General features: G+C 40.3%; 1 protein-coding gene across 1 annotated transcript in view; it reads right to left on the reverse strand.

Annotated features, from left to right (window-relative positions):
• The window catches only part of BLVRA (biliverdin reductase A), a 70,992-nt gene that overhangs the window by 5,703 nt on the left and 49,329 nt on the right, over window positions 1-15,960 (reverse strand). Inside the window, exon 6 of the mRNA XM_044920211.1 lies at window positions 1,888-2,041. Within this exon, the coding sequence (XP_044776146.1) occupies window positions 1,888-2,041 (154 nt within the window). The remainder of the gene's footprint in view (window positions 1-1,887; window positions 2,042-15,960) is intronic.

A 15,960-nucleotide genomic window follows, 5' to 3' on the forward strand; every position in this document is an offset into this window, starting at 1 on the left:
ATATATATTAGAAGCCTGAAATATTTTTATTATCCTGTGGGCTAGATATATATTTTATATATATATATATATAAAATATATCCGTATATGGATGTATAGTTTACATATAGTAAACATATATACACTTACATATACAAACATCTACACCCTCTTCAGTTAGTGATTTAAAGAAGTCTTGTAAAAGAAGAATCAAGGTATTTTAGCCCCCGAGGCTACATTCCGATAAATACCATATAACTATCTATATAAATGACAGTAGGGTAAAGGCACCATGATAGCTCTGAAGAAAACGGCGATACCTACAAACTATGTAAATATCAAGAAAAGTGATACAGTGTTAAGTGTTTTCTCAGTCTTCATAATCTCCTACACCAAAGTACATTCAATAGAATATTTGTGTGAGAAATACGTGTGGTTAAGATATTGCTCCTGACTGTCCCCGGCCCAAATTTTAAACATAATCCAAATTTAAAAGACTACATACCTGTTACATTGTTTATAAACCAATGATTTCTTACAAATTTGATACTGACTTCAAATTCATAATTATGCCTATGCTTTAAAAAAGGTTAACTTATAAATAAAAGCCAACAAAATTATAAGTTTCATAGGCAACATGGTTTGGAATCACTAGGACCTAGGTATCAAACTCACAAAAGAAGGGTTTCTCCTCAGCTGGTTACTGTTTGCTCTTGTTCAGAGAGGACACAGCAGCCATCAAATGTTTGAGCCATGAAGTCAGAGGCCTGAGCTCCAACCTGGCCTGGCCACTTGGCTGTTTTTGTCAGCTCTGTGAAGCTACTCACGTCTCTGATCTTCCTTTTTTTCCTGTATAATGGGGGTATAAATACCCACTTTATAGGACTGTCATATGAAATTAACATGAACGAATGCATGTCACATACTTAGCACAGTTCCTTGTATAGATTAATGGTTATTATTTGTTACAACAACCCTATCATTAGTTTAAACGATGAAGGTGGATTTCGAAATGACGTTCCACTGTTATTTTCTGGAAGTTCATGAGATTAATGGTTTTGCCACTTAACAATGCCTGGCCATGTCAGGGTTTTGCTTCCATAAGGAGAGCCCTCAGGAGAGGTGGCCCAAATACCCTAGGGTATAGCCAGATAAGGAGTCCATACAAAGGTCACCCCAAGAGCAGGAGCCTCAAGGATGCTCATTTCCTATTGCTAATGGAGCTACTCAAATAATGATCAACATAAGTAATCAAATATACAGTAGGTCAAATATTCTGGCTGCAGCCAATGTCCTTGTAACTTATTGGAGGAAAAAAGGGGCTATGCATATTCTGTTTGCTCTGCAAAGAGGATAAAAATGTTCTCCTCCTCAAGAACCTGTCTCAGTCTATTTTGAACTTCCTATGGAAAAATAATCTCCAATTTGTTAAGATTTAATGAGGAGGGGCGCCTGGGTGGCTCAGATGGTTAGGCGTCTGCCTTCGGCTCAGGTCATGATCCTAGGGTCCCGGGATCGAGCCCCACATCGGGCTCCTGGCTCAGCAGGAAGCCTGCTTCTCCCTCTCCCTCTGCCTCTCTCCCTGCTCATGCTCTCTGTCTCTGTCTCTGTGTCTCAAATGAATAAATAAAAAATCTTAAGAAAAAAAAAAAGATTTAATGAGGAAAATTCTACACCTAATAGGTTGGGACGGAAGCATAAGTAAATTTAAGATTTCTAACATACTTTTTACCTAAGGCCCACCAAAGCACTTAAATCTCATTTGAAGAAAGAAGGAAAATAGGTATTTTTATTGTTTGTGGCAGCATGGGAAGATAATATTAAATTGGCCTTCAGTCAGAGAGTCTTTAGCGAAAATGAATCCAAACTAACATCCTAGAGAACCAGGAAAGAACCCAGTTAGCCTACCAGCCTCCCCAGTTCCACATGACCCGTGATCCCACCTCAAACTGACCTGTGAAGAGAAGAGACCCTTTCAGCAGTTCTTTCCCCACCACTTCTTTCTTCAGGAATGCAAACTCCTCCATCAAGAGTTCAACATGCTCCTCATGCAAGACCTTCCCTGTCATGACAAAAAATGGGAGTGAAAAAGGCAGTCATCACCGGCTGTGTATAGACGTGCATCCCAGATTCTAGGTCTTGTCTTCCCCCAGCACAGGGTACAGAGACCACAGAACCACCCGCGGTACCCCTGCACCCTTACATACCCCAGCTGAAGGTGGTGCCAGGGCCAGGCTTGCAACAGAAATCAAAATCTAAGAAAGCCAGATGGCATCCACCTGCCCCAAAGGCAAGATGAGATCAGGGAAGTGTCTGAGCCGAATGTTAAGTTCTTTTCTAGCCAGAAGGGGACAGCGCAGCATAAAAATCTAGGAAACACGGAGAAGACTAGGAACTGTCGGGACTGGAGAGGAGCTAAAATTAGACTCTTTATTTCAAAGAACTGGAAGAACCAAGTGATTTTTCTCAAATTACCCAGGCTGAAGGGAGGATAAATAATATATTCATAACCAAAATTTTGGATTATAAAATAAAGCTGCTAAAAAGCTTTGCTCTGGTGGTTTTTTCTTATCTAGGCTAGAAGTTTCACAAAGTACCAGAACTATTTTCCCCCTCTTTGATAGCTCTTTATTCTCAACTAGTCTCACATGTCTATTTTTTTCATATACATTCCCCCCATATTACTGACCTCTTTTGTTTTGTCCACAAAACAAAAACAAAACCACCAAGAAAAACTTAAAGCACAATTAAAACTCTTTTGTTCAAGTATGCTTTGCTTAGCTTTTCCATTTTTATTTATTTATTTTTATATCTTTATGGCTTATTTACTACTTGTTACAAGTTTGTAGCCTTAAACATTATAAATATTACCCCCACACACATCCTATCCCTTGTTAATCACAATTTCATTGGGTCTTTTTACAGGTTTGACTTTCTATACTCCACATATTAGTTAAATCATATTGTACTTGTCTTTCTCTGACTTATCTTACTTAGCATATTTTGCTCAAGATATACCCATGTTGGGGCGCCTGGGTGGCTCAGTTGGTTAAGCGACTGCCTTCGGCTCGGGTCATGATCCTGGAGTCCCAGGATCGAGTCCCGCATCGGGCTCCCTGCTCGGCAGGGAGCCTGCTTCTGCCTCTGACCCTCCCCCTTCTCATGTGCTCTCTCTCTCTCTCATTCTCTCTGTCTCAAATAAATAAATAAAATCTTTAAAAAAAAAAAGAGATATACCCATGTTGTTGTAAATGGCAGGACATCCTCCTTTCCCATAACTGAATATTCCACTTCATGTATGTACCACATCTTTTTAAAATATTCATGTTGATGGGCATTTGGGTTGTTGCTATTGTGAATAATGTGATAAATGTGGGAGTGCATATATCTTATCAAAATTCCATTTTCATTTTCTTTGGATAAACACCCAGAAGTGAAATTGCTGGAGTGTATGGTAGACCTATTTTTAATTTTTTGAGGAATCTCCATATTGTTTCCCACTAACAATGTATGTGGACTATCCTTTTCACCTTTTACCAGCACCTGTTGTCTCTTTTTTTCGTGCCAATTTAACAGGTGTGAGGTGATAACTCATTGTGGCTTTATTTGCATTTTCCTGATGATGAGTGACATTGAGCATTTTTCCACATGCCTGCTGGCCATGCCGATACCCTCTCTGGAGAAAATATCTATTTAAGAACTATTTTGTGATTAAGTATAAAGTGTGTTTAAGATCTGTATTTTCACATAAACACAGAGGGAAATCTGGGACACTGGGAGGTGCTCCTGGGATATTGGCCATTGCTTATCCCAGCTTCACAGAAAACTGCAGAATGGGGTGGGTTTGTTCTTGCACCTTATGGTAAGCAGGCACATGGCCTGAATCTCTACAGAGTTAGGTGTGTGGGAGAGTGAGATTCCTTCCGCCCACTACCTAGCCCCTGAATATGGCAAAGAAAGCTTCCTACAATAAGCAGAAGCTTCTCCCCTGTGGTGGTTTTATCCATATTTACATGCCTATGAGGGGACTTGGGCATCTGGGAAGTTGGACCATGTTATATTCTCTCCAGAACTAGTTTTATATTTCCATTTCTGTATTTCCATATCCTTGGTCATTAAAGAATTTTTTTAACTTTCGGATTGCCTGAGCAGCTCAGTTGGTTGAGTGTCTGACTCTTGATTTCAGCTCAGGTCATGAACTCAGTGTCGTGGGAATGAGCCCCACATTGGGCTCCATGCTCAGCGCAGAGTCTGCTTGAGATTCTCTCTCCCCCCTTCGCTGCCCTTCCCCCCCCGCTCATGTTCTCTCTCTCTCTCGCTCTCTAAACAAATTAATTAAAATCTTAAAAAAAAGACTTTATCTAAGATGTGGTACACACACACACACATATACACACACAATGAAATATTACTCAGCCATCAAAAAGGATGAAATCTTACCATTTACATCGACATGGATAGAACTAGAGGGTATTATGCTGAGTGAAATAAGCCCATCAGAGAAAGACAATTATCATATGGTTTCACTCATATGTGGAATGTAAGAAACAGCACAGAGGACCATAGGGGAAGGGAGGGAAAACTGAATGGGAAGAAATCAGAGAGGGAGACAAACCATGAGAGACACTTAACTCTGGGAAACAAACTGAAGGTTGTTGGAGGGGAGGTGGGTGGGGGGTGGGGTAACTGGGTGACCGGCATTAAGGAGGGCACGTGATGTGATGAGCACTGGGTGTTATATGCAACTGATGAATTACTGAACTCTACATCTGAAACTACTGATGTACTATATGTTGGCTAATTGAATTTAAATAACAAACAAACAAATAAATAAAAACTTTACCTTTCAACTGAACCTTATTTTTCTATCACTCACTCAATGATCTATTGTGATAAACACATGTGGTAACTACAGCATACATACATACATACACACACACACAGATTCCGATACACATATTCCTAGATCTCTTTATTGATCACACCTAGAGTACAAACCTTGATATCAAAATAGAATTTATTGCACTGATGCTGGGAACCTAAACTGATGCAGCCACCATAGAAAACAATATGGAGGTTCCTCCAAAAATTAAAACTAAAACTACCATACGATCCAGCAATTCCACTACTGGGCATTTATCCAAAGGAAATGAAAACACTAATTCAAAAAGATATCTGCACCCTCATGTTCACTGTAGTATTATTTACTAAGACATGGAAACAACCTAAGTGTCAACTGATGAATGAATGGATAGAGAAAATGTGACATAAATATACAATGGGATATTATTCAGCCATAAAAAAGAAGGTAATCTTACCATTTGCTACAAAATAGGTGGACCTTGAGGGCGTTATGCTAACTGAAATAAGTCAGAGAAAGACAGACAGCACATGATCTCACTTATATGTGGAATCTAAAAAACAAACAAACAAAAACAAAAAACCCCAGCAAACTGACAGATACAAACTGAGCAGATACAGAGAACAGGCTGGTGGCTGTAAGAGGTAGGGGGTAGGGGGTGGGCAAAATAGGTGAAGGTAGTCAAAAGGTCCAAACTTCCAATTATAACTGGAATGATAATGTCATGGAAATATAACGTACAGCATAGTAACAATAGTTAGTATTGTACTATATACTTGCAAGATGCTAAGAGATCTTAAAAGTTCTCATCACAAGAAAAAAAACTGTGGTGATAGGTATTAACTTATTGTGATGATCATTTTACAATATATATAAATATGGGATCATTACACTGTATACCTGAAACTAATATAATGTTATGTGTCAATTATATCTCAATTAAAAAATTAAAAAAAAAAACATTCACCACTAAATGAACCTTAGCTCCTTGGAGAAATGGCTAAGTGCACAGCTGAGGCAGAGAAAGCACACAATGAACACAAACCAGTTTATGCTGGAAAGCAAGGAACTGCTCAAAGAATAATGGAAATATGATTAAATGACACAAGAGCTAGCAATAAAAAGGTCCCCACTAATCAAATATGAAACAATTTTAATATCAAAATAAATAGATTATAATACATTTAATTAAAAAAGAAGCTATGAATCAATCCATATTAATATAAATTCATAAATGAATAATCAGAAAGTGTGATAAATAATGGATATTTATCAAGTTTCAAACTACCTCCCCACAAAATAATCATTAATACAAAGTGGTGAAAAGTAACTTTCCGTGTAGAAACCTGGCAGACACCACCTTAATCCAATGACATAATTATTAACGGACAAATTGAATTGGATGCCACTTCTTTCACTTAGAAGAACACAGCATTAGAAAGACGGCGGAGGAGTAAGGGACCCTATTCCAACCGGTCCCCTGAATTTAGCTGGATATCTACCAAACCATTCTGAACAGCCACAAAATCAGCCTGAGATGTAAGAATATACATCGGGATCTCTACAAGCAGAAAAACATGACCTGTCCCCAGGTATGAAGCGCAGAGCTGTGATTCTGCGGGCAGATATCAGAAGATAAACAGAAAGGGGAGGGAGCTGCCATAAGCTGGCGCTGGGAAGGTGAGATAACACAGGAATGCAAAAGCATCCTGCACTGGGGACCGGGCACAGACTCACAGACAGGTAGCAGCAGGGAAAGGACTTTAGTCCAGCCCTCAGACAGGATCCACGAGCTGCAGGTGTGCACGTACGAACCAGGGGCGGCTCATGGTTTTAGAAGCACAAAGGGCAGAGACGTGCCCGGCCCTGGGATCAACCTATGGGGGTACTCATGTGGGGCACACAACAGGGGAGGCTAAGGTTTTTAGCAGTGCAGACACAAACAGAGACTATGAGTCCTGGAGAGCTGAGTGGAAGAGCAGACTGCAATTTCTCTGTTCTGAGACAGAGGTTTGGATGCAGTTAATTCTGCTCTGACTCTCGGAAGAGACGGAGGAGACGTGGAAAGCCGCCAGGAAAAGCCGCAAGAGAACAAAAGCCCAAAAAACCAGTTTTAACTGAGCCCACCCCCTCCTGACAGGGGGCAGGACAACTCTGCCCAAGCAGAGTTGCCTGAGTAACATTGCGGCAGGCCCCTCCCCCAGAAGACAGGCTGGAAGAACAAGAGGCAGACAGCCCTAAGGTCCCTACAAAACAGGTGTGTCTTGCTTGGGTCCTGGTTAATACTTTAGACTCTGTACATTCCCTCAACCATGCCTCAACAGAATGACTAAGAGGAGGAACCCCCAACAAAGAAAGAATCAGAGACTGTGGCCTCTGCCACAAACCTAATGGATAAGGATATAAGCAAGATGTCAGAGACAGACTTCAGAGTAGAAATTATGAAGTCAATATCTAGGTTTGAGAAAAATATTAGCGACAGTATAGAATCTCTAAAGGCAGAAATGAGATCTAATCAGGCCGAACTTAAAAATGCTATGAATGAAATGCAGTTTAAACTGGATACTCTGACTGCCAGGGTAAATGAGGCAGAAAAATGAATTAGTGAGCTAGAAGATAAGATGATAGAAAAGAAGGAAACTGAGGAGACCTGTGAAAAACAGATTAAAGCCCAAGAGATCAGACTGAGAGAGATTAATGACGCCATGAAACGTTCCAATGTCAGAATATTGGGATCCCTGAGGGGGTGGAGAGACAGAGAGGTCTAGAAGATATACTTGAGCAAATCGTAGCTGAACTTCCCTAATCTGGGGAAGGAAACAAGCATTTGTGTCCAAAAGACAGAGAGGATCCATCCCAAGATCAAAGAGAACAAATCAATGCCTCAGCATATAATAGTAAAACTATCAAATCTTAAATCCAAGGAAACAATCCTGAAAGCGGCTAGGGGGGAGAGATTCCTTACGTACAGAGGGAGGACCATCAGAATAACATCAGACTTGTCTACAGAGACCTGGCAAGCCAGAAAGGGCTGGCAAGACATATTCAGGGTACTAAATGAGAAGAACATGCAGAATACTTTATCCAGCAAGGCTGTCATTTAGAATGGAGAGACAACGAGCTTTCAAGACCAGCAGAAACTGAAGGAATATGTGACCACCAAGCTGGCCCTGCAAGAAATATTAAGGGGGGGGGGGGTTCTAGAAAAGAAAGACCACAAGAGTAATATAGACCAGAAATTTACAGAGACAATCTATAGAAACAAGGACTTCACAGGCAACATGATGGCAATAAAATCGTATCTTTCAATAATCACTCTCAACGTGAATGGCCTAAATGCTCCCATGAAATGGCAAGGGTTGCAGACTGGATACAAAGACAGGACCCATCCACATGCTGGCTATAACAGACTCATTTTGAACGTAAAGATACATCCAGACTGAAAGTGAGGGGATGGAGAACCATTTTTCATGCCACCGGACCTCAAAAGAAAGCTGGGGTACCCCAAAGATACAAATGTAGTGACCCAAACGGGCACATGCACCCCAATGTTTATAGCAGCAATGTCCACAATAGCCAAACTATGGAAAGAGCCTAGATGTCCATCAACAGATGAACGGATAAAGAAGATGTGGTATTTATATACAATATTATGCAGCCATCAAAGAAATGAAATCTTGCCATTTGCAAAGACGTGGATGGAACTAGAGGGTATTATGCTAAGTGAAATAAGTCAATCAGAAAAAGACAAGTATGATATGATCTCACTGATATGAGGAATTCTTAATCTTAGGAAACAAAATGGGGGTTGCTGGAGTGGTGGGGGTGAGAGGGATGGGGTGGCTAGATGATAGACATTGGGGAGGGTATGTGCTATGGTGAGCACTGTGAATTGTGTAAGACTGTTGAATCACAGACCTGTACCTCTGAAACAAATAATACATTATATGTTAATTAAAAAAAATTAAAAAAAGAAGGGGCACCTGGGTGGCTCAGATGGTTAAGTGTCTGCCTTCAGCCCAGGTCATGATCCCAGAGTCCTGGGATCAAGTCCTGCATCGGGCTCCCTGCTAGGCGGGCAGCCTGCTTCTCCCTCTGCCTCTGCCTCTCTCTCTCTCTGACTCTCATGAATAAATAAATAAAACATTTTTAAAAAAGAAAAAAAAAAAAGAAAAGAAAACGATCCAAAACAAAAAAAAAAAAAAAGAAAGAAAGAAAGCTGGGGTAGCAATTCTTATATCAGACAAATTAGATTTTAAGCTAAAGACTGTAGTAAGAGATACAGAAGGACGCTATATCATTCTTTTTTTTTTTTTAAAGATTTTATTTATTTATTTGACAGAGAGAGACATAGCGAGAGCAGGAACACAAGCAGGGGGAGTGGGAGAGGGAGAAGCAGGCTTCCTGCAGAGCAGGGAGCCCGATGTGGGACTCGATCCCAGGATCCTGGGATCATGACCTGAGCCGAAGGCAGACGCTTAACGACTGAGCCACCCAGGCGCCGGGACGCTATATCATTCTTAAAGGGTCTAGCCAACAAGAAGATCTAACAATTGTAAATATCTAGCATGTAAATATTAAGCATCAAGCATGGCTTGATGGCTGCTCCCCCAACATGGGAGCAGCCATCTACATAAGCCAACTGGTTTTTTTTGTTGCTTTTTTTTTTAAAGATTTTTTATTTATGTATTTGACAGAGAGAGACACAGCGAGAGAGGGACACAAGCAGGGGGAGTGGGGGAGGGAGAAGCAGGCTTCCCGCTGAGCAGGGAGCCTGATGCAGGGCTCGATCCCAGGACCCTGGGATCATGACCAGAGCCGAAGGCAGACGCTTAACGACTGAGCCACCCAGGTGCCCTTGCATAAGCCAACTGTTAACCAAAATAAAGAAACATATTGATAACACTATGTTAATTGAAGGAGACCTCAATACTCCATTTTCAGCAACAGACAGATCATCTAAGCAGAAGATCAACAGAGAAACGAGCTTTGAATGACACACTGGACCAGATAGACCTCATAGATATATACAGAACATTCCACCCTAAAACAACAGAATACTCATTCTTCTCGAACGCACATGGAACTTTCTCCAGAATAGACCACATATTGGATCACAAATCAGGTCTCAACCAATACCAAAAGATTGAGATTATTCCCGGCCTATTTTCAGACCACAATGCTTTGAAACTGGAACTCAATCACAGGAGAAAATTTGAAAGGAATTCAAACACTTGGAAGCTAAAGACCATCCTGCTAAAGAATGTTTGGATCAACCAGGAAATTAAAGAACTTAAACAACTCGTGGATACCAATGAGAATGAAAACACATCAGTCCAAAACCTATGGGATACTGCAAAGGCAGTCCTAAGGGGGAAATACATAACCATCCAAGCCTCACTCAAAAAAGTAGAAAAATCCCGAATACACAAGCTAACCTAATACCTAAAGGAACAGGAGAAAGAACAACAAATAAAACCTAAACCATGCAGGAGAAGAGAAATAATAAAGATTAGAGCAGAGATCAATGAATTAGAAACCAGAAATACAGTACAGTAGATCAATGAAACTAGAAGCTGGTTCTTTGAAAGAATTAATAAGATTGATAAACCACTGGCCAGACTTATCCATAAGAAAAGAGAAAGGACCCAAATCAATAAAATCATGAATGAAAGGGGAGAGATCACGACTAACACCAAGGAAATAGAAACAATTATTAGAAATTATTATCAGCAACAAATTAAGCAACCTGGAAGAAATGGATGCCTTCCTGGAAACTTACAAACTACCAAGACTGAAACAGGAAAAAATTGACAATCTGAATAGACCAATAACCAGTAACAAAATTAAAGCACTGATCAAAAACCTCCCAAAAAACAAGAGTCCAGGGCCAGATAGCTTCCCAGGGGAATTCTACCAAACTTTTAAAGAAGAAATAGTACCTATTCTTCTGAAGCTGTTTCAAAAAATAGAAACAGAAGGAAAACTTCCAAACTCATTCTATGAGGCCAGTATTACCTTGATCCCAAAACCAGGCAAAGATCCCATCGAAAAGGAGAATTACAGGCCAATATCCCTGATGAATATGGATGCCAAAATTCTCAACAAGATCATAGCCAATAGGATCCAACAGTACATTAAAAGGATTATCCATCATGACCAGGTGGGATTTATTCCTGGGATGCAAGGGTGGTTCAACATTTGCAAATCAATCAGTGTGATAGAACACATTAATAAAAGAAGAGACAAGAACCATATGATCCTCTCAATTGGTGCAGAATAATCATTTGACAAAATATGGCATCCTTTCCTGATTAAAACTCTTCAGAGTGTAGGGATAGAGGGAACATTCCACAAGTTCATAAAAACCATCTATGAAAAGCCCACAGCGAATATCATTCTCAATGGGGGAAAGCTGAGAGCCTTTCCCTTAAGAGCAGGAACACGGCAGGGATGGCCACTCTCACCACTATTGTTCAACATAGTAATAGAAGTTCTAGCATCAGCAATCAGACACAAAAAGAAATAAAACGTATTCAAATTGGCAAAGAAGAAGTCAACTCTCTCTCTTCGCAGATGACTTTATGTGGAAAACCCAAAAGACTCCACCCCCAAATTACTAGAACTCATAGAGCAATTCAGTAAATGTGGCAGGATACAAAATCAATGCACAGAAATCAGTTGCTTTTCTATACACTAACAATGTAACTGTAGAAAGAGAAATTAGGGAATTGATTCCATTTACAATAGCACCAAAACCTGTAAGATACCTCGGAATAAACCTAACCAAAGAGGTAAAAGATCTAAACTCTAGAAACTACAGAAGACTTATGAAAGAAATTGAAGACACAAAAAGATGCAAAAACATTCCATGCTCATGGATTGGAAGAATAAACATTGTTAAAATATCTATGCTGTCCAGAGCAATCTACACTTTCAACGCCATCCCAATCAAAATACCAATGGCATTTTCCAAAGAGCTGGAAAAAACAATCCTAAAATTTGTGTGGAACCATAAAAGACCTTGTATCGCCAAGGAAATGTTGAAAAAGAAAACCAAAGCTGTGGGTATCAGGTTTCCTGATTTCAAGCTATATTACAAAGCTGTGATCACCAAGACAGCATGGTATTGGAACAAAAACAGACACACAGATCAATGGAACAGAACCCAGATATGGACTCTCAATGCTATGGTCAACTAATCTTTGACAAAGCAGGAAAAAATATCCAATGGAAAAAAGAAAGTCTCTTCAATAAATGGTGCTGGGAAGTACAGCATCCTTTCTTGATCAAAACTCTTCAGAGTATAGGCATAGAGGGTACATACCTCAATATCATAAAAGCCATCTATGAAAAACCTACAGCGAATATCATTCTCAATGGGGAAAAACTGAGAGCTTTCCCCCTAAGGTCAGGAACGCGGCAGGGATGTCCACTATCACCACTGCTATTCAACATAGTATTGGAAGTCCTAGCCACAGCAATCAGACAACAAAAAGAAATCAAAGGCATCCAAATTGGCAAGGAAGAAGTCAAACTCTCACTCTTTGCAGATGATATGATACTTTATGTGGAAAACCCAAAAGACTCCACCCCAAAACTGCTAGAACTCATACAGGAATTCAGTCAAGTGGCAGGATATAAAATCAATGCACAGAAGTCAGTGGCATTCCTATACACCAACAACAAGACAGAAGAAAGAGAAATTAAGGAGTCGATCCCATTTACAATTGCACCCAAAACCATAAGATACCTAGGAATAAATCTAACCAAAGAGACAAAGGATCTGTACTCAGAAAACTATAAAATACTCATGAAAGAAATTGAGGAAGACACAAAGAAATGGAAAAACATTCCATGCTCATGGATTGGAAGAACAAATATTGTGAAGATGTCAATGCTACCTAGAGCAATCTACACATTCAATGCAATCCCCATCAAAATACCATCCACTTTTTTCAAAGAAATGGAACAAATAATCCTAAAATTTGTATGGAACCAGAAAAGACCCCGCATAGCCAGAGGAATGTTGAAAAAGAAAAGCAAAGCCGGCGGCATCACAATTCCGGACTTCCAGCTCTATTACAAAGCTGTCATCATCAAGACAGCATGGTACTGGCACAAAAACAGACACATAGATCAATGGAACAGAATAGAGAGCCCAGAAATGGACCCTCAACTCTATGGTCAACTCATCTTTGACAAAGCAGGAAAGAATGTCCAATGGAACAAAGACAGTCTCTTCAACAAATGGTGTTGGGAAAATTGGACAGCCACATGCAGAAGAATGAAACTGGACCATTTCCTTACACCACACACAAAAATAGACTCCAAATGGTTGAAAGACCTCAATGTGAGACAGGAGTCCATCAAAATCCTAAAGGAGAACACAGGCAGCAACCTCTTTGACCTCAGCCGAAGCAACTTCTTCCTAGAAACATCGCCAAAGGCAAGGGAGGCAAGGGCAAAAATGAACTATTGGGACTTCATCAAGATAAAAAGCTTTTGCAAAGCAAAGGAAACAGTCAACAAAACCAAAAGACAACCAACAGAATGGGAGAAGATATTTGCAAATGACATATCAGATAAAGGGCTAGTATCCAAAATCTATAAAGAACTCATCAAACTCAACACCCAAAGAACAAAGAATCCAATCAAGAAATGGGCAGAAGACATGAAAAGACATTTTTCCAAAGAAGACATCCAAATGGCCAACAGACACATGAAAAAGTGCTCAGTATCGCTCGGCATCAGGGAAATCCAAATCAAAACCTCAATGAGATACCACCTCACACCTGTCAGAATGGCTAAAATTAACAAGTCAGGAAATGACAGATGTTGGCGGGGATGCGGAGAAAGGGGAACCCTCCTACACTGTTGGTGGGAATGCAAGCTGGTGCAGCCACTCTGGAAAACTGTATGGAGGTTCCTCAAAAAGTTGAAAATAGAGCTACCATATGATCCAGCAATTGCACTACTGGGTATTTACCCCAAAGATACAAAAGTAGGGATCCGAAGGGGTACGTGCACCCCGATGTTTATAGCAGCAATGTCCACAATAGCCAAACTGTGGAAAGAGCCAAGATGTCCATCGACAGATGAATGGATAAAGAAGATCTGGTATATATATACAATGGAATATTATGCAGCCATCAAAAGGAACGAGATCTTGCCATTTGCAACGACGTGGATGGAACTGGAGGGTATTATGTTGAGTGAAATAAGTCAATCAGAGAAAGACAAGTATCATATGATCTCACTGATATGAGGAATTCTTAATCTCAGGAAACAAACTGAGGGTTGCTGGAGTGGGGGGTGGGGTGGGAAGGATGGGGTGACTGGGTGATAGACACTGGGGAGGGTATGTGCTCTGGTAAGCGCTGTGAATTTTGCAAGACTGTTGAATCTCAGATCTGTACCTCTGAAACAAATAACGCAATATATGTTAAGAAAAAAAAAAAGAAGAAGAAGAAGAAGGTAGCGGGAGGGGAAGAATGAAGCGGGGGAAATCGGAGGGGTAGACGAACCATGAGAGACGATGGACTCTGAAAAACAAACAGGGTTCTAGAGGGGAGGGGGGTGGGAGGATGGGTTAGCCTGGTGGTGGGTACTGAGGAGGGCACGTTCTGCATGGAGCACTGGGTGTTATGCACAAACAATGAATCATGGAACACTTCATCTAAAACTAATGATGTAATGTATGGGGATTAACATAAGAATAAAAAAAAAAAATAAATGGTGCTGGGAAAATTGGACAGCTATATACAGAAGAATGAAATTCGACCATTCTCTTACACCATACACAAAGATAGACTCTAAATGGATGAAAGACCTAAATGTGAGACAGGAATCCATCAAAATAGGCAGTAACCTCTTTGACATCAGCCACAGCAACTTCTTTCAAGAAAGATCTCCAAAGGCAAGGGAAACAAAAGTAAAAATGAACTTTTGGGATTTCATCAAGGTAAAAAGGTTCTGCACAGCAACGGAAACAGTCAACAAAACAAAGAGGCAACCCACAGAATGGGAGAAGATATTTGCAAATGACACTACAGATAAAGAGCTGGTATCCAAGATCTATAAAGAACTTCTCAAACTCAACACCCAAAAAACAAATAATCAAGTCAAAAAATGGGCAGAAGACATGAACAGGCACTTCTCCAAAGAAGACATACAAATGGCTAACAGAACACGAAAAAATGTTTGAAATCATCAGCCATTAGAGAAATTCAAATCAAAACCACACTGAGATACCACCTTACACCAGTTAGAATGGCAAAAATTAACAAGGCAGAAAACAAATGTTGGAGAGGATGTGGAGACAGGGGGACCCTCTTACACTGTTGGTGGGAATGCAAGCTGGTACAGCCATGCTGGACAATAGTATGGAGGTTCCTCAAAAAGTTGAACATAGAGCTACCCTACGACCCAGCAATTGCACTACTGGGTATTTACCCCAAAGATACAGATGTAGTGAAAAGAAGGGGCACATGCACCCCAATGTTCATAGCAGCAATGTCCACAATAGCCAAACTGTGGAAGGAGCTGAGATGCCCTTCAACAGATGAATGGATAAAGAAGATGTGGTCCATATATACAATGGAATATTACTCAGCCATCAGAAAGGATTTGCATCGACATGGATGGAACTAGAGGGGATTATGCTAAGTCAAATAAGTCAAGCAGAGAAAGACAATTATCATATGCTTTCACTTATATGTGGAACATAAGGAATAGCATGGAGGGCATTAGGAGAAGGAAGGAGAAGGAAGGGGAAATGAAGGGGGGTGGAAATCAGAGAGGAAGATGAACCATTAGAGACTATGGACTCCAGGAAACAAAGCGAGGTTTTAGAGGGGAGAGGGGTGGGGGGGATGGTTGAACCCCGTGATGGGTATTAAGGAGGTATTACAATGAGCACTGGGTGTTATATGAAAACAATGAATCATGGAACACTACATCAAAAACTAATGATGTACTGTATGGTGACTAACAAAAAAAAAGAACACAGCATTAGTTCTATAGTATTTCTATGAAAGATGCATACCCTGAATCTAATCATGAAGACACATCAGACAAACCCAAATTTAGAACATTCTACAAAATAACTGGCCTGTAAC

Source organism: Neomonachus schauinslandi, chromosome 12, assembly GCF_002201575.2.
Source record: "Neomonachus schauinslandi chromosome 12, ASM220157v2, whole genome shotgun sequence".
Lineage (NCBI taxonomy): Eukaryota > Metazoa > Chordata > Mammalia > Carnivora > Phocidae > Neomonachus > Neomonachus schauinslandi.